This window comes from Lagenorhynchus albirostris, chromosome 8 (assembly GCF_949774975.1).
Source record: "Lagenorhynchus albirostris chromosome 8, mLagAlb1.1, whole genome shotgun sequence".
In the NCBI taxonomy this organism is placed as follows: domain Eukaryota; kingdom Metazoa; phylum Chordata; class Mammalia; order Artiodactyla; family Delphinidae; genus Lagenorhynchus; species Lagenorhynchus albirostris.
Window position 1 is genome coordinate 197,918 of NC_083102.1, and position 25,563 is coordinate 223,480.

Here is a 25,563-nt window from a genome sequence, read left to right on the forward strand (position 1 = left end):
GAGGAAGGAGAGGGAGGTCAGCCAAGCGTGCCAGGCCCCACATGGTCACTCTCAAAGTTACATGTCACCCTCAGGGACACTGTGCATCTGCCTGGGCCCCATGCTACCCTCCAGCGAGTTCCAGGGCCTCACCTGAACAGGCACACACCTCCAGGCGGCACCTCTGTGTTGGGTGGCCACGCGCCTCGTGCAGCACGGGCTCGCGTTGGGACCTGGAGCCGGCTGCCCGCCCCGAAAGTCCTCATCCAAACGCAGTGTGCTCTCTCACTCTGTCTGTGGCATCCAGGTGGGCTGCAAGCTGAGCCTGGTCTTCTTCCAGTATTGCATCATGGCCAACTTCTACTGGCTTCTGGTGGAGGGGGTGTACCTCCACACCCTCCTGGTGGCCATCTTCTCCCCCAGCCGGCGCTTTGTGGCCTATCTCCTGATTGGATGGGGTAAGGACTCCCCCCGACAGCCCACTGCCACCCCCAAGCCCCCCAGGTTCCTGATTGCTGTCCTCTCTGACCTATAAATGCAGGTGCTTTCAGCTCAGAAAAATGCTGTGCCGCCCCTGTAGGAAGAGCTTTTCTAGAGCCAACAGCTTAGTATTTCTGGGAGCCAGGACCTGATTTAAAACTGCTCTGACTCTCATTCCTGGGGCAAACCCTGATGGTGGGCAAGTCAGAAGGTAGGGGCCTGGGAGGAGCAGAAGCAGGGAGACCATCTATCACGAGGTCCCACTAACGTGCCCATCAGCAGGGCTGTGCGTCAGCTGTGGGACCCCCACCTTCACAGTGAGGGACTCCCCTGCAGGTCTTTGCCAAGTCTGAACACAGCCTCCCCAGCACATTGACACCGACACCCAGAAACACAGAGATGCGTTTCAGGACCATGAAGCCTTCAGACACATACTCAGTTATCTTCACTGCTTAGTAAGGCATGAGCATAAGCCTGTATGTATTTATGAAGAGCTTCCACTTGATCTTTTCATCGGAAGGCCCTTGTCCCTGACCATCAGGCTAATGAAAGCTCCCACATGTGCCCCTGCTGGGCTGGTGCAAGTAACCAGCACGGGGTTGTGGTCACCAGGTGTCTTTCTGCAGGCATCCCCACCGTCTGCACAGGTGCGTGGACTGCGGCCAGGCTTTCACTAGAAGACACAGGGTGAGTGCCATGCCTGTAAAGAGAGGTCAAGCAGCACTGAGGTCCTGGCATCACTGGTCTTGGGAAACCAGAGAGAAGCTTCGTATCTGGTCAAAGGCAGCCTTTGGACACGGATGGGGAGGACATTGAACTGCACGGGGAGGAATACGGGTTGGAGTGCTTGGAGAAGAGCCAAGGGACAGGTGGGGCTGAGCTGGGCCTTGCAGCGGAGCTGAGGGTGGGGTCAACCAGGCAGAGACGGAGCAGCCAGCCCAGCGAGGAGGCCGGGTTGAGAGGCCAGCTGGGGCGCAGCTCTCTGAGGTAGCGCGGTTGGACCAGGGCCCAGAGCACTTCTGCTTCGTGTGCACAGTGAGCCAGACCGTGGCCCAGACCCAAGCACCAAGAGCTCCCACCACCGGCGCTGTGCCTCATGCGGGACCCAGGGTCTACCAGTTGTCCACTACCAGTAACAAACCACCCAAAGCTGGGAGCTCACATAGTTCCAGTTGATTTGGTGTGTTTCTGTCCCTGGAACTTGGGGCGGTTCTCCTGGCCTCAGCCTGGCTCACTCACACGCCACAGGCACCTGCAGGGGCAGCCAGGGCCGTGGGTCTAGGCAGCATACGCTGGGTTCCAAGGACTCCACGTCCTGCTGTCAACCAGCTAGGACCCAGGACGAGGGTGGTCTCTGCCCCTGCTGGGAAGGGGTGTGGGTAACGGAGTGAGCTGGAGGCATTTTACAAGCCGCCCACCCCAGCTTCCTGCTGGAGAGAGCGCGTGGCAGTCAGGAGGGACGCCCTAAGGAGCCGCGTGAGTGAGAGGGCTCATGGCCGGGGCGCTTTGTTTCGCAAGCCCCGGGGGAAAGTGTTCAAGCCCCGGGGAAAGGGTGAGTCTGCAGTGTGCTTATCCTCCTGTGCTTGGTTTGTAGATGGAATTGGTGGTAACGTGATTTTCCTTCTCTCTTTTCAACAGTTGCTGGGATACCAATGACCACAGTGTTCCCTGGTGGGTTATACGAACACCAATTTTAATTTCTATTATAGTAAGTCATTTCTGTATTGAAACGTGAGTTGCCTGCCGGGTTGCACACTTGGGCAGAGAGCGAGCCCACTGTCTGGTAGTAACTATAAGGGGCCCGTTCTACTAGGTCTTCTGAGACAAGTACCCTGAGGCTGAGCTCTTGCATGGTGGGCTTGGCCCACCTTCAGGACGAATTCTCAGTGAAGCGGAGGGCGAGAAAGAGACAGTCCTCCAGGGGAACCTCGGGGTGGGGTGGGGGTCAGAGTCAGGTCCCCCAGGTGTGCAGCCTTAGAGCAGAACTGGATTTCCACCTGCGGATTTCACGTCTCAAAATTAATTTTCTCAACTCAGCTGCCGCGCCCTGGGGTCGGAACGTATGTGATGCAGCAGAGAGACAGTGTCTGGCTCTGACTCAGGGGGGTGGGGCAGGGAAGAGCAGAACTAGGGGGCAGGGCCCTGGTGCTTCTGAAACAGCGGTGCCTGGAGCCCCGTTTAGGGCGGGCTGAGCCACACACATCCCGGCCACACCACCTCCCTTGCAGGGGGACTTCACACACAAACGTGTCGTCTCTTTTTCGTGCAGGTCAATTTCATCCTTTTTGTTAGTATTATACGAATTTTACTGCAGAAGTTGACATCCCCAGATGTCGGCGGCAATGACCAGTCACAGTACAAGTGAGTATTTGTTTAGCTCCAGCTCTGAGCCACCCTCACCAACCTCAGGCAGCCTGGAAACTCTGAGTATATGTGTGGAGAGCAGCAAAACTGGGGTGCGAGGACCCTGCAAGTGACCCCAGCTTTTCTCCTTTAGTCGCAGGAGTGTGCTCTTTGCCACTTTACAGGGACCCCCGGAGATGGACTGTCTTGTCCAAAGGCCAGCGTTGCCATGGCAATTTTTCAAGCCGTGTTCCTCTCCTTCATTCCAGCGTGATGTCCTCTAGAGAGCAGCTTATTGAAGTGTTCTGCCCGCTCTCCTGTTCTGTAATCTGACTTTTCTCTCCTTGGCCACACGTTGTTTGTATTTTATATTTAGTTCTTTCTTCCCCATCAGACCACAGGGTCCAGGGGACACCTCATGTCACGCCCTGTACTTAATAATAACTCAAGTGAAGTTTGTTGCCTGGATGACAACATGAACATGGCTGTCATCATCTCCCTCGTGGGGAAGAGAAGTTAAGTAAATCACTCCCCATCATCCAGCTGATTAATAAGGGTCTGAGAACTCCGTAAAGGAACTTGAGGCTCATATAAATTTCTATCAAGAATTTATAAAGAAAAGATAAAGCCCACAACTCGAGTATAAAATAAAGCCAGTTTAGTGTGGAGTGGTTGGTCCAGCTGATAGGAGCCTTGGATACAGGCAGATTGGGGTTGGAATTGCAGCTGCAGAAGCTGCGTGACCCTGGGTGGGTTACCTGACTGCCCCTGCAGGGTGGGCCCCCCCTCAGCTGTCTCCTTCCCTCCCCTCCTTTAGACAGCAGGGTGGACCTGGGGAGACAGGTGGCATCCCCTGTGGTCAGCAGCCCAGTGCTGGGTTATGTACCAGCTGGAGGCCTGGGGGAGGTAACTGCACTGCTCTGCCTCGGTTTCCTCACCTGTGAAGTGGAAATAATAATAATACTTGTCACAAGGTTATAAGGACTGATAGAGTTAATATTCAAAAGACATTTAGTGGCTGGCACCAGCAAAGTGTTGCGATAGAGTTTGGTAAACATATACATATAACTGTGCCCTGAGGTATGACAGTCTCTGCCCAGCCCACATCAGAGGTCAGGCCTAGAGATAGGATTCCACGTCAGACCACAAAGGATAAAGTGGTTTCAGCCAGACCTCCCAAGTAGCATTTTTACTGCTCAGGTGAGAAGCTGGGCTGGTTCCTGGACTCACCCCATGCCTGCAGCTCAGGCTGCCCTTCAAACCGAACTTCCAGTTTCTGCACGTCTTATTCAGGGCCATGCTGACCTTTCCTCTGGGCTCTTTGGGAGCGTTCCTAAGCGGATCTTAGAGATGGATGCTTTTATTTTGGAAACAAAATTAAGTGGGGATGATAGAATCTGTTCTTCTTCCAGGATAACAAAAAGGCAGAGCACATCTTTTCTGTGTATCTGTCTCGTAACAGTAGTGGCAGATCTCCAGGCACAGGGCCCCAGGGGTCCAGCTTCTAAATCCCTTTTCTAGAAACTAGCACAACAGCAAATTCCAGATGGATCAATAGTGAGAATCCAGGCAGGTTCTCTCTAACATTTAACTAAAGGGCAGCTCCCTGCAGAATCCCAGCCTTCACTCACTGGGCTGGCAGAGACCCGAGGTAGTGAAGGCAGCAAGTGCACCGTGGGTGTTGCAAAGTCAAATGTTCAAAGCTGCACGTGGTGGCAGCTGGGTGGTCAGTGAGGCCTTCCCTGCCCACCAAGGCCCAGGGCATGCTCACATCTGGTGCAGAGCGGCTGGGATTCAGAGTTTGTGCAGATTGCCCAGTACAGAGGAAATCTTGTTGTAAGTGCCACAGTGCCTCAAAAATATGTAAAGCAAAGGGTGACTTTTTTCCGAGTGTGGGCTGGGGTCCACCAAGCAGAGGAGACGCGGAGGAGCACGGAGGTGCCTCAGTTCCCACCACTCAGAGTTGCCTCAGTTCCCACCGCTCAGAGTTGCCAGGATGAGGCGGGTTGTTTTCCGAGTGTGGGCTGGGGTCCACCAAGCAGAGGAGACGCGGAGGAGCACGGAGGTGCCTCCCGCCTCAGTTCCCACCGCTCAGAGTTGCCAGGATGAGGCGGGTTGTTGGAGCGGCTGCTGGTTCTGGGGTCACCCAGGGGCCTGGACATGCACACGTACCACCTGGGGGCCCAGGCCCCTGCACTCCTGACCAGCCCCGCGGTGGTCCCAAAGCTCCTGACCCTTAGAACGTGCTGGGCTTGCTACACCAAATGTGGCCAGGTTGAGTCACCTGGGAAGGTGCTGGGCCACCTGCAGAGACCTGATTTAACTGGATGAGGGGCAGCCTGGACTTGGAAGAGGTTGAAAAGCCCCCAGATGATTCTCATGTGCAGCCGTGAGAGTCAGAAGTGCCTTATAGAAGTCGTCCTCAAAGTGGGGTCTCGACAGCAGCCTCGGCATCTCTGGGCACCTGACAGAAGAATTCTCAGGTCTGCGTTTTAAAACGACCTCCAGGTGGTTCTGGTGCAGGTAGGGCTGAGAAGCCCTGACTTAATGTGTCCTGTACCTGCTCGGGGAGCGGGAGGGGCTTCGAAGGCGGGGGGTGGGGGAGGATTGAGGTCAGGTATTTTATTTTCAACACAAATGCAGTGAGAAGAAAATCTGCTCTTTGATTAGGGAGGGTAAGAGCTCTTTGATAGGCAGAGAAATTAGATCTGGTCCAGGTTCCCTGATTCCTCAGACTCTGTGCGATCCAGAGCAGGGTCGCCTGCCAGGACCCATAAACAGCCGTCTGTGGGAACACTTTCTGTCACGCTTGTGCGCAGGGGGCCACCCCTGCTTTTGATCTGAAAGTAAAACTTGCCCCCATCCTCCAAAGGCTGGGGATGGTCTCGGCTATTAAAGCCAGTGGCACACGGGGCCGTCAGACCCGCTCAAAGCAATGTCATCCTTGGCAAACTCGTCAGGATTTCTTGGAAGAGCTTTGCTGCTTTACGAGGCAAAGTGGTGGCCATCATCGCGTTTGCACACTCACTCCATACGGGGTGGGGTGGTGTCAAAGCTAGGGGGCCCCTGGGCTGGCCAGCAGGCGGCCGTCGGGTCACCTCGGGAGCTCGGGCCCCCCCCCCCTGTGGTGCAGGAGGCTCACCAAGTCCACCCTGCTGCTCATCCCTCTCTTTGGAGTCCACTACATGCTGTTCGCCGTGTTTCCCATCGGCATCTCCTCCAAGTACCAGATACTCTTCGAACTGTGCATCGGATCCTTCCAGGTGCGTGGGAAGGGGCTGGGCATCCCGGGGAGGGGAGGGTGTGAGTGAGCTCTGACCCACCGCCCTTCTCGCTTGCTTGCAGGGCCTGGTGGTGGCGGTCCTCTACTGCTTTCTGAACAGTGAAGTAAGTCCTTTGACCTCCTCGGGAAGCACAGGTTCTCGGCTTGTGAGGGAGTCCCTGAAACGCCCCTGAAACCCCTGGGGAGGGCCCGCCCTGCTGTGGGGTCAGTGCCGTTGCCCGGCGCCCGCGGCGCTCGGCTCCGTCTTCCCGCACACCTCGACCGCCCCCGCCGACCCGCAGCGTCCCAGAGCCTGTCCGCAGGCGAGCGCCCGGACAGCCCCGCCCCCGGACAGCCCCGCCCCCGGACAGCCCCGCCCCCAGGCGGCCGCGCCCCCCGGACAGCCCCGCCCCCCAGCCAGCCCACACCCCCGGCGGCCGCGCCCCGCCCACCCGCCGCTTTGCCTCTGCCGCGCCCCGCATATAACCTCGCCTCACCTGGGCGGCGGCTGCGTCTCCAGCGGCTCGCTCGGCGCCTCGCGCGTCTTCCTTGTCGCCCCGCGCGGTCCTCAGGGTCCCCTCCCTCCATCGCTTTCCTCGCTTCTTTCGGGGCTGCCAAGCGGGAGCGCCAGCCAGCATCGGCGGCGGGAGTAGCAGGAAACTCCAGGCCGAGGAAAAGCGCCGGCTCTGCTCTGTAAACGTTTCCCATCCCTAAGCAGCACCTCCGCGCAGAGAGTCCTCAGATAGGGGAGGGTCAGCCTGGAGACCCCTCCGCGCCCAGAACCCCGGCTCTGGACCGCGGGCGGCGGGGAGGCGGGCAGGGGACGCCTGGCTCCCAGCCGGCCCCGCCCCCTGCGCCGGGGCGTCCCAGGTCCCCCGTCCGGGCCCCACCCCGGCTGTGTCCAGCCCTCTCCGCTCCCCCGGCCGAGCCGGCGTCTGCTGCGTGCTCCGTGCCTCCCTGTCCCGTGTCGTCTGAGCGACTCCTGCACCTCCCTCCCCTCGTTCTTTCCGGACCCCCCTGACACCCCCGCCCCCCGGGAGCCAGGGAGCAGAACCAGGACTGTAGGGCAAAGCGCTGGGGCCCCGGCTTCCACGGGAGGTCTTTTCTGAAAAGGCGAATTAGCGGCCGCTGCCTCTGGATTGAAGCCTTGGGCTCCGTAGTCTGACCTCCTTTCTCTTGGTCCCTCGTCTGGTCCCGCATCCTTCTCCGCTTCTTCATTCCCAGGCCCGTCTGTCCCCGCCCCGCGTCCACGGATATCACACCCTCCACACCCAGAAAAGGGCCGAAGGGGAAGCGTTCATCCACGGGCATTCGCCCTAGGGGGAAGCTGGGGTCTCGGTTCCAGCTTGCCCACCGCCTGAGCCCCGCCTGCCCTCGCCCCCGCCCCAGGTGCAGAGCGAGCTGGGGAGGATGTGGCGGCCGACTCTGTGCCCCAGCCGGCCCTCCGGCCGGGACTGCAGGCTGCACAGCTTGTCCGGCTCGAGGAACGGCTCGGAGGGCACCCTGCAGGTCCCCCGCGGCTCCCGCGCCCTGTCCTTCCTGCAGACAGAGACCTCGGTCATCTAGAGGTGCCTCCACACCGCAGCCCGAGCCCCCAGCCAGGGGTGCCTGGGGTGAATCGGCTCGGACCCACTGGAGCGGGCTTGGCGTATCCCCGCCGTGGAACCGGCTTACCTTGTAACCGCCCGGGGTTTAAACCTAACGATTGTTACACTCCAGCATTTCGGTAGTTTTGTGCTTTATGTTGTTTGGCCGTGCAGACAGACCCATTTTCAAAGAGACCAGGAAAGATCAAGGTGGCAGTAGCCCAGGACTTGGGTCCAGCGACTGTGGAAGAAAACGGGGGATTTTCTGATCTCAGTGCCTGTTCTCAGGGGGCACAGGCCTGGGCTGGGATGCTGGCCCTGAGTGACGTGGTCACCCTTCCTCTGCATGGCCTACATCGCCGGCCTCAGCCCCCAGGTCCCACAGGGCAGCCCCTTGTGTGCAGGACACACAGGCGCCCGCTGAGGGCTTCCGTGGAACCCTCCCGCAAGCCCAGGTGGGCCCCGCCTGGCACAGTCATGCTCACACTGCCATCCAGGCTCTTCTTTCTGTGCCGCTGCACTCGGTTCTCCAACCCCTTTATGATACTGGTCCCCTTTAACAATGAGGCCACAGAGTCCTCGTTCTGAGGCATCACAGACCTGAGCGCAAGTGCCAGCCATCGGGATGACTGGCTCCAGGGGGCGGGGCCTGGCAGGCAGGGCCAGGCTGGGCGGGGGTGGCGGCTGGACGTCCGGGGGCGGGGGTGGGGGGCGCCGCGAGGCCGTCGCCCTGCAGCGTCCCTCTGGGGTGTGCACCCAAGCCCCCTGTGAGAGGAACCTGGTCAAAGAGTGGCAGCGTCCACCCGGAGCCCCCGGCAACCCGGCTCCCCAGCTCAGACGATTTGCTGCGACCAGATCTGCACGACCAACTGAAGAGCCAGCTCCCAGGGTGCCCGGGGCCGTTGGTGGAGCGTGGGAGTCAGATGTGCACCTGGAAGTCCGTCAGCTGCCGGGAGCCAAGGCCGCGGGCCTGGAACGGGGAGGCCTGGCCTGGCTGACAGCAGAGGGGAGAGTGAATATCACTCACTGTTAGCAGAGGAGGGGGTGACCAAATAAAATGTTGTAAACGTGTGTGGAATGTCCTCAAGCCGCCAAGTGTGACGCTTGAGTAAAACCCATTTCGTGTCTGTTCGCTGGGTGACCCTGACCAGCAAATGCTGAGGCCCCAGGATCTCAAACTGAGGACATTCGGAGGAAATCTTCCCGTGTCTAAAGCGGAGGCTGGATGGCGTGCGGGGTGGGAAGCGGGGCACGTGGCAGCTTGCGGCTTTTGCAAGCAGCCACCTTCCCCAGGGCACTTACGCCGCCTGCCTGGATGTGCTCCTTGCAGCATCCGGTCAGCGGTGGGGGTGATGCGCGGGGCGCCCGGCAGCCCTGCAAGGGTGGGGGGGGCACCTGCGGCGCCCCACACACCCACCCCACAGCTCCACAGAACCTGAGAACCTGCTAACTAGGGCCAGGGCTGAGCACATGCGTGCCTGCATATGCGCACGTATGTGCGTGTGCCTTCTGGGAGCTAACCCCTAACTGCATTTGTGCTACCGACAGATAAAATCTATTTCTAGTAAGCTCCATGTTCAACCAAACTGCTTCATTCCAAGAGGAATACCGCACACTGCTAAAGGTCAAGTTCTCCAAAAGCTGACTTAGAAATGAGCAGACGGACCAGCCTCCTGTGAGTTTCTGAGAGCCCCAGGTGCCAGGTGATGGTACATTGTCAGCTGTCCACTGGTGGAAAGAGCTTCATGAGAATTTGCTTAAGGTAGGAATACGTTGCATTCGCAAGGAAGGGAAGTGAATAGGTGATGTCGGGACGGGCAACAAGCACCTTCCTTTCTTAGCAAGAATGGCGTTTTTTCAATGGTGCTTTTTATCAGGTTTTCAGGTTAGAGAAATTATACAGAGTTACCAAACCTCAGATATTATAGGCAGATATTACCCAGAAGGTGAAAAAGCTCTGAATTTCGCCCTCCATCTGGCTCTTACTGCTTGAGAAGTAAACATCCAGAGTGAATCGTCTTGTTCCCAATAGTTTCCTCTACGTCTACGCAAACCTCTCCCTCCCTCCCTCCCTCCCGCGCTTTCTTCTTTTTCTGCGTGGAAAGTAGGTCACATTGTGTAGAAGTTTCTGCTTTTTTAGTTAAGACGGGCTGTGTGGGTCTTGCCTGTCTGCACACAGATGTGCTTTACTTGTGGCAGCTGTGTGGTGTTCCATGGCACGGACGCGCTTGGTTTATTCCACACCCCCGCTGGTGAGTGTTTGAGCGCTTCTGCATGTGCTGGAGCATCGCCACAGAACAACGTCCCGGAAGTGGGAATGGGTTCCGGGCCTGCGCTTTTGGCTCTGGGCGGGTACGGCCCTGGAAGAGGTGGCCTCAGCGCCGCTCTCACCAAGCTGCGGTAGACACCAGCATCACTGGGGTTCCCATCTCTCTTCGCCCCAATCTGCTGTCTTTAGTCTTGGAGACAGCGAGCGTCTCTTCTTTACAGAGAGCTTTCTCTTTAGTTCTGAGCCTCAGCCTGACCCACGGACGTAGACGTCAGGTAGCCAGGCCCCTGCTTCTCCAGTCAGCTGCCCCACCTGGATGCAGGTCCTGCTGAAAGTTTACAGATTAACTTCCTTATTCGTGGAAATGGGGACAGGACTCCGCAGAGGTCGTGGGCGGTGTGTCATCGTCACCTGTTTGCATCGCCGACCACCGGGCCCTGTAAGAGGTTGGGGACCTGCTTAGCTTGGGGACGTCACAAAGGATTTAGGGCATCGTTTATACTGAAGAGTGTTCTTTGCAAGATGGAGAGAAAAGGGCCTGTCACTTCCATTATCTTCTCTAAAGGTTTAATGAGGAAAGTGGAGCAGGCACAGGCGGTGGGGGCCCCCACTCGTGACAGCAGTCCCACCTCCCCCTGCCCAGGGGCGTCCCGGACTGAGCCCTGGATAGCAGGCCTCAGCGCCAACAATGACCCCAGAGCTGTCACTGGGATCTTGGTTAAAGCTACTTATATTCATTATATTCAACCCCTGACACTGAAGGACCAACAGGGGGAAATAAACTATTGGAATATAATTACAAAATAATGAGGCCAAGTAGCACCAATTTCTCTTTTGGAGATTTAGGACTTTACAAATCCTTATATGCTGAATGCTATAGATAGCAAAGTATAAGAAGCAGCAAGTGAACTCAATACACCTGAAAAACACAAGCTTTCCTGGTTTTAATCATTATAATCATGAATCTAGAATATGCAAAATTTGTGATTTTCAAGTCATCACAAAAATAATTACAATTCATTCAGATTTAAAGGCACACAATATACTAAAACCCGTCATAAGGTGACTCATCACTGCAGACTTTCACATGCATGGGCACATGTGTTCTCCCAGACCTCTCAGCCTGCTGTGAAAACCCACGTACCATCTGTTCTGGGCTCTGTAGGAGCCCCAGCTCTGTACGTTTAGTCCCAGTCTCTGTGCGCGCATGGAACACACTCATGAATGCTGGACTAGGCGTTTCCGGAAGCAGCCCCGGCCGCCTCCCCGGGGCCTTTGGAAAGGGTTTTGGCTGTCTTCCCTCCCCACCCACAACCGAAGAGAGTCCCTCCTTGTCAGACAGGCTTAAGGCTGGGGGATGGAGAAGCTGAAGGAAGAGGAGGGGGGCGGAGAGCGTTTACTTTTGGGGGGCGATGGGCAACTTAACAGAGCAGCGCTGCAGATAGCACGTCCGTGCGCAGAACAGGGGTGCAGGGAAAGGGAGCTCGGGAGTTACCGAAGGCACCAGGTGCCCACTGGTACAGAAGGTAGAGAGGGGGCTTCCCTGGTGGCGCAGTGGCTGAGAGTCCACCTGCCGATGCAGGGGATGCGGGTTCGTGCCCCGGTCCGGGAAGATCCCACATGCCGCGGAGCGACTGGGCCCATGAGCCATGGCCGCTGAACCTGCATGTCCGGAGCCTGTGCTCCACAACGGGAGAGGCCACAACAGTGAGAGGCCCACATACAGCAAAAAAAAAAAAAAAAGAAAGAAAGTAGAGAGGGACCCAAGTTACTTAAATTACCTTCGTGGACTTCACTGTGGCTCACGGTCCTCGACCGCAGCAGGTCTGCATTGTGTCTCCTTCTCCATCCCTCCATTTGTCCATCTGGCCGTCCATCTGGCCGTGAGACCATGCAGGGCTTTGCGGACAACAACGCCGAGAGCTCAGGAGGGGAAAGAAGGGTCAGAGTGCAGGGCAGAGGCAGTGAGGGGCTTCAAGCCCACAGGAGAGGTGGCGGGTGGGGACAGCTGTGGCCCGAACGCAAGGCTGTGAGGGCTCAGCAGCCCCACACCCTGTGCCCAACTGGCCGCTGCTGAGAAAATCTGTGAGGCCGGAGCCAGGCTCGTGCTCAAGAACCATGACTGGGTGTCCACTCTGTGACCACCAGCCGGGCAGTTGGAAAGCGCATCCTGGGGCCACCTCTCCTGGCATTCACCTGCTGGCCCGTGCCCTTGCAGCGCTTGGAGCAGGGGTCAAAGCAGACTGTCGGTGATGCCACCGATCCCCACCCCACGTGGCCCCATGCCGCCCCCGGACCTTGGCTCCCAGCCTCGCCGGCCTGACGACAGCCTTGCAACGGCAGAGGGAGGCCACAGCCCAGGAGGGAGCGCCTTTGGCTGAGGCCACGGGGTAAACGGGCCGAGCTGGCCCAGGGCAGCCCCGCCCTCAGCAGCCCGCGGGCCGCGGCATGCCGGTCACTGCAAGCTGCCTAGGCTCTGTGTCAGGTGGGATATCCATAAAGCACCAGCCCCCCTGTGTGCCCAGCCCCTTGCTCTGGTCCCCAGGCCCCGCCCAGGGTGAAAACTCAGCAGGGAATGAGAAAGACAAGTGAGGGGGCCTTGAGCTTCTTCAGAGTCTGTGCGGGGTCACCTTCGGGCAGACCTGAAATGAGATGATGTGAGTGGCCTCTGCCAACCTGCCTCTACAATGTCCCAGCTGCTCCAGAAATGCCAGGGCTCAGGACGCAGGATGTCACCCTCCTCTGTGGCTTCGGGCAAATTTCTTGAATAACCTGGGCTTCAGCCATCTTCCCTGCAGAACAGGAGCGGGGGAGGAGAGGACGCGGGGCAGGTTCCCCTAAATGCCCCAGCGCCTCCACCTGCCCCGCCTGCTTCCAGGGCCCTCCCATCCCTGCTCACGCCCCCCGGCCCTGTCCCCACACTGATGAGGCCCCCGTGGAGACCAGTGGGCAGCTTGCCCACCAGACCAGCGAGGGCTAGACTAAGCCCGGCCTGTCCTGCCGGCGACACTCGAGGCTGCCTGGTAACTGAACCTGGGTCAGCGAGAGGGCTGCTGGGAGGTGTCACGTGCCCCCCCACTGACCCTGAAGGCACCGTGGTGGGCCGTCAAGAGGGTGACCAGGAAAGGAGGACGTTCCCCACGGCACCTGCTCAGTCCCGGGTCAGGGGGCACCTTTATCCCTCGGAAGCGCAGGGTGACCCTGCGGCAGGCGCCCCCCAGGAGCGGGAGGGCAGGTGACCTCATGTCTCCGTCTGCCCACCCGGGGCTGGGGAAGCATCTCCGAGAATGTTTTCTAAATAATGTTTAAGAGCAAGTTGAAAGGACGCTTGTTTGCAAAATATACCAGAAGAGTGAAAGGTGTCCCAGTGGCGTTTGACTGTGATGTCATCTGAGCAAAGTTCCCGATGGGCTGGGGCTCACCCAAGCCTCGGCCCCCTCTACGCCCCCTCCGGATGGTGCAGGGGTCCAGGCCATCATGGCGGGGACGGCATTTGCCCCCCGGCAGCCCCGTTCTGCCCCTTGGCTCTCAGAGGAGCCGGGATAGGACGGGTGCCCAAGCCCACTCCCTCCGTCATCCGGGGACCTCCCCCAGGCCCACCTCCCTCCAGCTGACCAGCAAGGGGCCAACGTAGGGAGCACTTCCTGACAGGCACGTGAGGGGCGCGCTCTGGCTCCTCCCACACGGGACGAGGACCGCTGTGCTTGTGTGCTGATGAGGCTCCCTCCGAGCTGCAGCCTGGGTGTGGGGGACTGGCAGGCTGGGCCCCGAGCCCACTCCCAGCCTCATGACCTCTGTGGGGATAGACTGTGTCCACTGCAGATGCCCTAGAACCAGCCTGATGCCAGTAAGAGCTAAATAAGTCTCAGCCAGTCCCGACTTCTTCTTGTGGCAGAAACTCCATCTCCCCACAAGGAGCTTCTAAGTAAGAAAAGTATCAACACTTAGAAAACCGACTAACAGAAACAGATAATCAATGGTCAAAATTATAAAAGACAGAAAGGATGAGGAAAAGGTTACACTCCCCATAAGTAAAATAAAAAGCTGGATGCAGTAATTGCCTATAAAAATGGCACTGTTCAGAGGTTACAGCTGTATTATGTGGTGTGACATTACAAACTTTATATTTAGTGGCTTTATTATACCATAGTATTATCATAATACAATACAACTCATATCATATAGCATGTTATTATTCCATATTTACTCTATAAACCTTAAAGATATTCTAACTTTAAAATGTTCATTTCATTTGGCCCAGTAATTCCATTTCTAGGAATTTTTCCAATTTAAGTATTCAGTTGTGCACACGATTTATGTGCAAGAATAGTCATCACAATGTTATTTATGATATCAATGTCAAAGAGAAACAACAGAAACATTCAGTCATTCCAGAGTGATTAGATGTTGCGACTGGACCACAGCGAGGAGACTGAGATGGAAGGCACAGGTGGGAAGCCTCACCGCTGGGTGCTCTTCAAAGAGGCCAGAATCCTGGGAAGGAAACAGCTGCATAATCTGAGAGGCCATCAGAGGTAGCCCTCAGGGATGGTCAGCTGCAGTTCCCACCACCGTGCACCCCTGCAGTAATTAACTCGATCAAGCAAACCATTAATAGTGCGACACAAATTGCATGGTCCAGTTACTCACCTAGCAAGGGTATTTAGGGATAAAGTTTACAACAGCCATGTTTCGATCAAACAAACTGGGGAAAGGAAACGGCCAGCTCATCTCGCACAGGTGGGGTCACTTACAAAGCAGAGACGGGTGTGTCTTCCCTTATGGCTCGGTGTCTCTTCCTGAGATCCAAACTCAAATTTCCACTTGCACATCCGACATCATCCCCCGTACACCCACATCTTCTTCCCCTTCACAGTGATGAAGGGCCGATTCATCAGGAAGACGTAATAGTCCTAAGTGTGGCAGCACCTGGGGACAGAGCTTCAGACACATGAGGCAATGGACGGGGCTAACAGAAGAGACAGGCGCATCTATCGCCGTAACTGGAGATTTAAAGACACTTCTCTGTGACTGACAGACAAGCCTGCCAAAAGGTCATCGATACAGAAAGCGTGAACAAAACATTAACCAAAAATATCACCCAACTTGGCCTAATCAACATATATAGAACATGTACATAGAGAGAACATATACAACACACAAAACACATAGAGAACACATGTAAAGAACACACATAGAACATATGTAGAACATATATACGGAACATATACATATGGAACATATATAGAACACGTCAGCCAACAACTGCAGATTGTGTATTTTTCTAGTGCACATGGAATGCTCACCAAATAGACCACATGAAAGTCTAGACAAACTTCACAGAAATAAAACCATACAGAGCAGGTTCTCTGTACGAAATTAAGCTAGAAGTCGATAATAAAAGTTAACTAGAAAATATCCAGTATGAAAAGTTAAACAACACATGTCTAAATAGATCTGAGAAGAAATCACAAGGGAAATTACAAAATATTTTGAACTGAATGATAACAAAAATACAATGTATCAAAATTTGTAGGACTGAACTAAAGCAATCCTTGGCGGAAATTTTATAACTTGAAATACAGATAGAAAAAAAAGAAAATTAGGAAAATCAGTGACCTAAGCTTCTACTTCATGAGAAGAACAGATTAGTGTCTTCCTCCCAAATCGGTTTGTCCCCTTACACTTTCACGCAGAAGATTCACGGGAATCACCCCGTCCTCACAGCCAGGTCATCAGGGCGTCTCGTCGGCTCCAGCCACCACCTACCCTACCCCATCCCCTCGTTTACAGCCTCATTTTGTGGGTGTTAACCAGCAGCTTCTTAGCTGGTCTCTCCGTGAACCTTCTCCCCCCATATTCTTCCCCAAACCAGCCGCAGGGTGACCTTCCTGAAGTGCAGCTCGGCTCACGCTGTGCCCACCAGCACCTTCCAGGGCCTTCACCCCCTTCGGGGGCTCTCGCCGTCATGAACACTCTAGTCCCGTTTTCCGCTGGACTCTTAGTCTCCTGGGACAAGTGATGTCTTGGTCACCTCTGCACCCTCTGAACTGAGGCGTCACTGCAGAAAGCAGGCCCCTATTAACTTGCTCCCTGTTGATTTGCTGGCGGTGGCCGAGGCCGCATGCCGCCTACAGAAGTGTGTAGGGATCTGGCCCAAGTTAGAAGTCACCCCTCTCTGCCCTTGTCATCAGGACTTGTAAACCCAGGAGGCAGATACTTTGGGACACAGAGAAACAAACGGGCCAAGGGTCTCCTGCCCCTTCTATTTCCAGTGAAGGGCAACGTCCAAAGGATCCCTAGACGTTGACCTGCTAGCTTTCTCTCTGCTTGGAAGTAGAAAACCTTAACTCAGTCACAGAATTCCTAGACACTGGCCCTATTAGATCTTTCCAGGGAATAAAGATCCGGGGGACTCTTAAGCCAGTTCCTTATAAATCTGTCAAAGTCACAGCACACCCGGCACTGCCTGTCTGCACACAGTGGTGAGTAGATGAGGCACCTGAAGGCTTTGAAGGGCCAGAGTAGGGGCGGCCTGGCTGGAGGGGGGGGAACAGAACCCTGAGGACTCGCCCTGGGGGCCGGGCTTGATCACCGCCTCTGCTTCTGCGTCCATGGGGTTCTGGGGCGTCGTCTCAGTTCATCTACAGGCGCCCCATCTGCCTTGGTCTCTCTGGCCCTGGACAAGCTGGTAAAAAAGATGCACTTTAACTGAGCATCATTTAAAAAGAGGTGGAACGTTCCCAGTTCGGCAGGCTCTATATTTTAAAAGACGTCAACCAGAACCTAATAAATCTAACGGCGTAATTCCAAACAACAGGCCAGAGGGGCGCCACTCCTGCCGGGCTGGACAAAACAAATCTGATGCTCGCCTGCAAGAGTAAGTGCACGAAAGACTGGGACGCGGCTCCAGCTTGCAGACAAAGGAGCCAGATCATCAAGGGCAACGCACTTAGGCTAACAGCGGTGCTGCGTGAACGCTGTTTCCAGTGCTGACGGCTGAGTCACCCGCCGCGCTCCTCTCCTCCCACCCCAGCGGTCGGGGCAGGATGCCGCGGCCTGAAACCTGCTCAGCGGGGAGAACTCGCCCCAGAAATCAGCGAGCCCCACCCATCTCCCGCCGCCCGGCGACCCCTCCCCGCCCTGGGCCAGCCCGGGAGCCCCGGCGCCCCAGTCCCTCCGCGCCTGCACCCCAAGCCTCCAGGCCCTTGACCCGCTTCCCAGGCCCGGCCCCTCCACGGTCCTTCTCGAAGTGCCCTCCACCAGCACCTGTCAAGAGCCCACATCATCCACGGTATTTGCAAAAAGATCCTAGGTTTGGGATTGGACAAACGTGACCTCCACAATATTTACGTGGCTTATTTTGCAAGGAACTTCTCTAAACTTGCAGCGACGTAACGATGGTGTGGAAACACGCAGGTGCTCACCGCGCCCACGTCCTGGTCCCCGGCCCCAGGCCCACCTGCACATCCCTCCTGCTCCTTGGGGGCGGCCCGGGGCTGTGCGGGAGGCGCCGAGGGCCCCCAGGAGGGCCCGCACCTCAGGCCCCTCGGAAGGCTCAGCGAGGGCAGCAACTGGCCCTGCTGGGGGCTGACCCACTAAGTAACGCGGCCCGTTTGCATTTTATAAGCGAAGGGCCAGGGACGGAAATGCACGCGGTAACAAGGGTTTGAGGAGAGGAACTTAGAGGAAAAGCCATCTCCATTAAACCTCTCAACCCGCCATCCACCTTCACCGCCACCGACTCAGCCCCTGTGACTCTGATGGGGACCCAGGGACACAGACGTGCCCAGGGACCCGCCACTGTCTGCCCCCTGCCCTCTGAGCTGCTCCAGGAGGTTGGGGATAAAAGGACATTAGCACTGCACACACACAGACCCAACAGACATCACTGCTGTGGCGATAATGCGTAAAGCCAGGAACAAATGGTTTTACTCACAAACAAACTTTCTTTCCCCTCAAAGACTAGGACCGAGCAGGCCTCCAGGGAGCCAGTGACCAAAGGAGCAGCATTGACCGGCTGGGCCTGCTCTGGGTCGTGCCCCAGCCTGAACGGCCGGCGGCCTGGAGCTCGGAGGGGAATGAGGCACTGAGCTGGAGACAGCAGCCAGGGTCCTTGCTGGGGGGAAGCAGAGAGGCCGGGCTGCCCCCAGACGGAGACTGGGCCACCCTGTGGGCCGAGGGGGCATGTCCATCAGAGCAGCTCTGAAGCCACACGGACCAGACTGGGGCCCCGGCCTCCCTCTCAGAGGCTATGCTGCTCGGGGCTCATGACTTGGGCTCCCAGAGTCACGGCAATGGGGAAAACCCTGCCTCCCTCTGTGGGAGCAGCAAGTGTTCAAATGGAGGGACCAGCACATCGCGGGGCCCAGTGCACATTGACTCCATGCTACCCCTCATGGCCACTCAGACTTCAACACAGAGAAGCTACAGAGGAAAAGATAAAAGTGCTTCAGTGCTGAAACTGTAGCTGACAACTCAGGAAGGAAACAGCCACCAGCGCCCTTAGATGCACAGAACAATGTCCCGTGGTTGAAGGAGACCATCACCCGCCTAGGGACCTCCAAGCCACCGTGGGACCCACCTGTGTGAGTCCGCTCAGGACAGTGGGTGACAGACCACAGAAAGGCGCTTCCCAAGTTCTGGAGGCTGGAAGGCCAAGGCCAAGGCCCAGCAGACTCAGTGTGTAGTGGGCCTCTTCCTGGTTCACAGATGCGCCCTCACGGGGGGTGGGGGGTGAGGGACAGGGGTCTCTCTGGGGTCTCTTCCTCTAGGAGCTCGAAGCCCATCATGGGGGCTCCACCCTCCTGACCTCACCACCTCCCCAAGGCCCACCTCCTGACCCCATCGCATTGAGGGTTTGGTTTCAACATATGAATTTGGGGGCACAGACATTCAGCCCACAGCACCAACAAGTGTGTAGGGCTGTTAAAGAGAAGGTTCAGAGCAAGCGTGTAGTAAGAGGGAAATGTTTAAGTTGTGGTGTCAAGTGTGAAGACAGATCAGTGCACATGGTCCTACGGGCGCCATTGTGAGAAGCCCAGAGGGGCTGTGCGGGACACAGCGCACACCATGCCCAGCTGCGAACCCAGCACTGTCAGGCCGCCTCTCCTGTGGCCTCTTCTCTTCTCTCTGCCGTTCTAAACCTTCTATACTTATGAGCATGAATTATTTTTATAACAGAAAAACAGATAGTAAACCACTTTAAAAATAAGTTACAATTACAAAGAAAACAATCAGCTTAGTAAAGAAGTCTGGTTATATAATGAAATGGTAGGTTTCTCACCAAGACAGTCAAATGGGGCTGTTGTAGAAGAGATTCCCCTTCCAATGTTAATATTCTGAAATTCTAACGTACTTTACTTCCCATAATCAGAAAACTCTCCAATGCTTAAAAAAACTACTGTGTAAATTAGAAACCTCATTTCCAGGCCACGGAAAAATTAACTGGGGACATCATTTTTTAACATATGCTGCTAATCTGGGATACAAATGCCTTTAATTTGGCATTTCTCTTCCATCAGCTAATCTGTTTCTCCCACAGTGAGAGTGGACGTCTGCCTGGTGGAGAGAGTTTACATTTACACCAGCTGACAGGGAAGGCTCACCTCAGGGCCAGGAGGAGCCAGAGCTGATACAAGTGTTCGGTGCCGTTCTTAATACAGAAGTTTCTATTATTCTTAGTAGAAGGAGCGTACTTTAAATATTAACAACAAAATTACCAACATTAGCATTTTTTCTTTGAGATTTACGCACGGTTGTCTTGGCCCTAAACAACGCATTGCTTTCCTCTTTCAAATCCCATTTCATTCCCTGCCTTTTTTTCCCACACTACTGCGTTTTCAGAATAAGTTCTCTGACATCTCAGGCCATCGAAGTGAAGAAACCAGTGTAATTGATTGGTCTGCCTCGAGAAATGACGGAGATCCCAACTTCCTGAACTGAGTCCCCAGACACTGCCTCTGAGACATCGGAAGGTAAGAGGAGGGACGGTCTGGTGGTTTAAGGGATTTTCCTTCATCTCGTATCAGTGGGTTATTCACGCACAGTATCACACATGCCTGTGTACATACAGCGACATGTTGCTTCATTGTGGGGGTCCTGGACTCCCTCCTGAAGACTCGCTGTCCACACTAAGCCCTGAAGTCCAGCAGTCAACAAGCTCTCTGTCTTTAGTCCAGTTTTTCCAAATGCACTGTATCTCATTGACTCTAAGAAGCCATTGTTTGAAAACCTATGACCAGTTTATGTACTAAGTAAGAAAGAACAACTGATCACTGCTGATAAACTATGACACGCTTGCTATGAATGATAAAACACATCATGACTCTGAAAACGTTAAGACGTTCAAATGCGCATCTTAGGATCTACTGAACTACGTTCCCTCTAGGTGTATGTCGCTTACCTACTGCTGCCAAGCACAGCACCCAAAAGCGGCTGGCGTCAACAGTTGCTTTATTTGCTCAGATTCCATGGGTCTGCATCGTGGGCTCCGCGGGGTGGCTCCCTTGCCCTCTGCAGGCTCTTCTTACAGCCACGGACACGTGCAACCCCGCGGGGACGGCTGGGCCCAGAACGCCCTCCCTCACGCGTCTGCTGGGCGGCCTGGAAGAGGCAAGCTTAGGGCCATTTCCGCTGTGGTCTCAGGGCTCCAAACAGCCGAAAGAGGGGCCCCGGCGTGCGGGGAAGAGCCGGGATGAAGGGAACCCTGTCTAAAGGGCTTCCAAGGCCGAAGGAAATCGAGGGGATTCTGGAGGAGAGAAGGGTGAGGAGCCCCCAAGTCTGACTTTAGTTCTCTCAGACCCTTGCTGAGCCCCGACCTGCACAACAGGGAGGACCCCGTGGGGCGGGGGAGAAGGGGCCCTAGAGACCTGGAGAGCAGAGTGGACGGCACCTCCGCTGGGGCCACGGGGTGTGGGTCCGAGTCTCACCAAGCTCAGAGGCTGGGCGCTCACGCCCCACTGAAACCCTGGGAGAAACACGCCTCACAGCAAAGGTGACCAAGCGGTGCTCGAACCAAGGGGAAACTAAAATAGATCTGTCCTAGCGGGCTGTGAAGCCAGCCTCCACAAGTTCAAGACCCTCCAGAGCACAGCCCAGCACTCTTCCAAGAAGTTCAGAGAAGCCAGCCTCCAGGAGGTGTCCCTCACAATGCCAAGTAAACAACCCAAAAGTTCCTGCAGAAACAGGAACATGTGACTTATAGTTAAAAGTCAGTCAAGGGCTTCCCTGGTGGCGCAGCGGTTGAGAGTCCGCCTGCCGATGCAGGGGACACGGGTTCGTACCCCGGTCCGGGAAGATCCCACATGCCGCAGAGCGGCGGGGCCCGTGAGCCATGGCCGCTGAGCCTGCGCGTCCGGAGCCTGTGCTCCGCAACGGGAGAGGCCACAGCAGTGAGAGGCCCGCGTACGCCAAAAAAAACAAAGAAGTCAGTCAATAGGAAACTCACCAATGACTCAGAGGTTCTAACTAGTAAAAGGGGGCTTTAAAATAACTGTGATAAACGTGTTAAAGATTCTACAGGAAAAAGATAGACACAATGAGCAGGAAATTTCAGAAGAGATTTAGAAACTTTTCTAAAACGATATTCTAGACATGAAAAATATGGTGTTTAAAATAAAAAATTCATTGATTGGGATCAACATTAGATTAAACATATCAAAATAAAATATTGGTGAATTTGAAAACAGGTCAATAAAAAAGATTTATTTAAAAATGAAGAAAGGGCTTCCCTGGTGGCACAGTCATTAAGAATCCGCCTGCCAATGCAGGGGACACAGGTTCGAGCCCTGGTCTGGGAAGATCCCACATGCCGCGGAGCAACTAAGCCCGTGCACCACAACTACTGAGCCTGTGCTCTAGAGCCTGTGAGCCACAACTGCTGAAGCCCGCGCGCCTAGATCCCGTGCTCCACAACAAGAGAAGCCACCGCAACCAGAAGCCTGCGCACCGCAACGAAGAGTACACCCTTCTTGCCACAGCTAGAGAAAGCCCGCGTGCAGCAATGAAGACCCAGCGCAGCCAAAAATAAATAAATAGTTAATTAATTTTTTAAAAATCATATTTTAAAAAGCTATAAAAATAAAAGGAAGAAAGCCCAAATGACCTATGGACGATATCAGACGGTTACAGATGTGCAGCTGCAGTCCCAGAGACAGACAGAGAACAGGAGAGGGGTGGCGCACAAAAATTACCTAAAGCCAGTGTTGAAGAAAAGACCATTCGATGACACTTGCTAAAGATGGTGAGGGTCCGTCCAGGGGAGCCGACAAGGAACATCCCCAGACAACAGCTCCCCTCCCAGGGGGCCAGCAGAGGTGCCTTCAAAGGACAAAGTTATCTTAGACTTTCCCCCATTTCCGGGTCAATGTTTGCTCTTCTGTTGCTGTGGCAACACCCAAACTCTGGATTGTTTTTGACTTCATGAGCAGATTTCTCATTCACGACCCCAAGCCAGAACATGCCAGGGGATCCTGACTTTCACTTTTTCACAGTAAGTAACCATACTCAACCATCACTTACCCATGTTACTCAACCATCACTCACCCATGTTACTCAACCATCACTTACCCATGTTACTCAACCATCACTTACCCATGTTACTCAACCATCACTTACCCAGGCACTCAGCTGTCCTTCAGAACTGACTCAGAATAAGGCTCACATTTATTCAGTTCTTACCACGCGCCAGGAACCGTGCTAAACGCCCCACGTGGAAGGTGAATTACTTCATTAAACTTGCCCGTCAGCTCCACGCAGGGGGCGTCATCACATCCCCTGTGCAGAGGGGACAGGAGCACAACCAGACCAGGAGGAGCCCCCAGGCCTGAGAGCAGACACCAACACACTGTCTAAACGCCATTTAAATCCATGCTTCCTACAAGAACCGAGTGTTGGAACAAGACAGAAAACAGGCCAAAGCAATCACGCTGCTACTTCCCTCAGGAAGTCTGCGTGTCACTGGTGTCAGAAAGAAACCCGGGTTGGGGGAGGCTCATCAGGTGCCCCATAATGAAGGTACAACTCGGGGCCTTGCCCAGCAGCCGACCTCAGATAAGACACACACACACACACACACGTCCACGTGTACAAATCCATACAAAGGGAACCATGAAAGTCCCTGGAACCAAGCAGGGTTCAAACATGAGAAAAGCCGTTAAACCCAGGCAGGAAGGTTGGTCACTTCCCCCAAAGCTGTCTAGACAGAACCTGCTCAAGGGCCAGATTATCTAAGAGGAGCTCTTATTCAGAAAACCAGTCGTTCAGTGGTCACCACGTTGGAGCACACGAAGAGTCTAGCTCTGCCCACGAGCGGGAGACAAAGGGCTCTGGGAGCCCCAGCAAGGCACAGGCGTGCGCACACACATACACATACACATGCACACACGTGCACACACATGCACCTCTGGGCAGGGTGTTGGAGCTGGCTCGTAAGTGACCAGAACATCTTGGCATGGTCAGCAGTGTGACTGACTGGGGTCCTCGGGGACCCCAGGACCTGGGATGTGCACTCACCGGGCAGGTGCTTCACACACTGCTAATTATACCAAGCTGCCTGGCAGCCCACGGGGCCACTGTTCCAATGTCCTCTCGGTCGACACATGGCGTGGACGTCACCTGAGCATGGCCTCTTTTAGGGCCCAGGGTGCCTGTGACGACAGAGGCTGGTATTAATGACCAGAAAGGCTGGCCTGATGTGCTGCTAGGCCCTAATTTAAGCACAAACACAGTCTTGGCCTTTTGTTCCCTTCCCTCCTGTGTTTGAAGTCTGAGAGCTGGGGCATCTGCCCCGGGGGTCTTCCAGGCTGGGGACGGCAGACAGGGACATGCAGTGGGCAGAGAGGTAAGATGACTTCCCTCAAGAAGTCAGGTGAGGGGACTTCCCTGGTGGTCCAGTGGCTAAGACTCTGCACTCCCAATGCAGGGGGCCCAGGTTCAATTCCTGCTTGGGGAACTAGATCCCACATGCTGCAACTGCGTTCCCACGCCACACTGAAGATGCCGCATGCCGCAACGAAAAGAACCTGCATGCCGCAACGAAGATCGAAAAGCCTGTGTGCAGCAACTAAGACCCAGAGCTGCAAAATAAACACATAAATAAATATCTTTTTTTAAAAAAAGGAAGTCAGGTGTGGACAGCCAGCGACCTGATTTCACAGATCAGGATCCGAGCACGTCTAGGCCGGGGTGAAGCTGCCTCTAGGGGATCAGGCTCACGGCTGGAAGCCCCACAAGCTGACCGAACACTCAGCGTATTCACCAGGACAGATGCCAAATGCACCCCAACGCACTTCAAAAGCCACATCCCCTTCGGAGATACGGATTTCCCAACCATGTCCAAAGAGACAGTCAGTGGAAGCCGGGAGGGGCCACTCTCCTGCCACTGGGGTCCCTCCTCACCACGGCCAGCAGGGAGGGCAGCAGCCCCAGGAGGCCAGTCCATGGCTTTGGGGTGACCGGTCACAGCCACCTGGATGTGAACAGCCATCCTAAGGGGCCGCACTCCGTAAGCTGGACGGGGTGGGCATGGAGAGTCTCGGTCCCAATGGGCAGGCAGAGCCCCTCGGGGGCCTTCTTGGAACCTAGGCCCTTGGCCTCGCGGCCTTTTCATTCCTTGTGTGTTTCAGGTTGTTTCTAAACACAAACCCTGGCCCCTCCTGAGGTGAGAGGACCTGGGATTCGCCTCCCTCAGGGGACGGCAAAGGATCGGAGGCTGAAATCAAGAGGGAAAGCATTTATTGTTTCTAGATTTTTTGATGATGGCCATTCTGACCGGTGTGAGATGATATCTCATTGTAGTTTTGATTTGCATAAGAGTCATGTACCAAAATGTTCATTGCAGCTCTATTTACAATAGCCAGGAGATGGAAGCAACCTAAGTTGTCCATCATCGGATGAATGGATAAAGAAGATGTGGCACATATATACAATGGAATATTACTCAGCCATAAAAAGAAACGAAATTGAGTTATTTGTAGTGAGGTGGGTGGACCTAGAGACTGTCATACAGAGTGAAGTAAGTCAGAAAAAGAAAAATAAATACTGTATGTTAACACATATATATGGAATCTAAGGGGGAAAAAAGGTCATGAAGAACCTAGGGGTAAGACGAGAATAAAGATGCAGACGTAGAGAATGGACCTGAGGGCACGGGGAGGGGGAAGGGTAAGCTGGGACAAAGCGAGAGAGAGGCATGGACATATATACACTACCAAACGTAAGGTAGACAGCTAGTGGGAAGCAGCCGCATAGCACAGGGAGACCAGCTTGGTGCTTTGTGACCACCTAGAGGGGTGGGAGGGAGACGCAAGAGGGAGGGGATATGGGGATATATGTATACGTATAGCTGATTCACTTTGTTATAGGGATTTGAAATCCCAAACAACAAATTTAAAGGAGGTTTGGAATAATATCCATTCATAAATCCCAGATTATTTGCGTATAAATGAATGCATGATTAACTCAGAAGAAAAGAGGTTCTAATCTTGATAGATTAAGAAAAAAGACACCTAAAAAGTTAAACTTCAGTCATCCAGTTATTTGGAATTGGGCAGACAAGGTAAAAGAACCTTTCAGAAAACACAGAAGCTGAGTCTGATGAGAGGAGGTTATCCTACAAGACGATATGTAACACTGAGAAGGAA

General features: G+C 54.9%; 2 protein-coding genes across 5 annotated transcripts in view; one reads left to right on the forward strand and one right to left on the reverse strand.

The window, feature by feature from the left end:
- The window catches only part of VIPR2 (vasoactive intestinal peptide receptor 2), a 69,389-nt gene extending 61,607 nt beyond the window's left edge, over nucleotides 1-7,782 (forward strand). The window contains exons 7-13 of one of the 3 annotated variants that reach the window (XM_060156244.1): nucleotides 287-437; nucleotides 1,086-1,146; nucleotides 2,098-2,167; nucleotides 2,729-2,820; nucleotides 5,936-6,065; nucleotides 6,148-6,189; nucleotides 7,454-7,782. In XM_060156244.1, coding sequence (XP_060012227.1) covers nucleotides 287-437; nucleotides 1,086-1,146; nucleotides 2,098-2,167; nucleotides 2,729-2,820; nucleotides 5,936-6,065; nucleotides 6,148-6,189; nucleotides 7,454-7,630 — 723 coding nt within the window. In that variant the 3' untranslated portion in view covers nucleotides 7,631-7,782. Of the gene's footprint in view, nucleotides 1-286; nucleotides 438-1,085; nucleotides 1,147-2,097; nucleotides 2,168-2,728; nucleotides 2,821-3,196; nucleotides 4,742-4,820; nucleotides 5,588-5,935; nucleotides 6,066-6,147; nucleotides 6,190-7,453 lie in introns of those variants that run through there. The other 2 variants (XR_009541852.1, XM_060156245.1) reach the window with 2 other exon arrangements.
- Nucleotides 7,783-14,075: 6,293 nt separating this feature from the next.
- DYNC2I1 (dynein 2 intermediate chain 1) overlaps nucleotides 14,076-25,563 on the reverse strand; it is a 71,921-nt gene continuing 60,433 nt past the window's right edge. The window contains exon 25 of one of the 2 annotated variants that reach the window (XM_060156250.1): nucleotides 14,076-14,848. In XM_060156250.1, coding sequence (XP_060012233.1) covers nucleotides 14,833-14,848 — 16 coding nt within the window. In that variant the 3' untranslated portion in view covers nucleotides 14,076-14,832. Of the gene's footprint in view, nucleotides 14,861-25,563 lie in introns of both variants that reach the window. The other variant, XM_060156249.1, reaches the window with a different exon arrangement.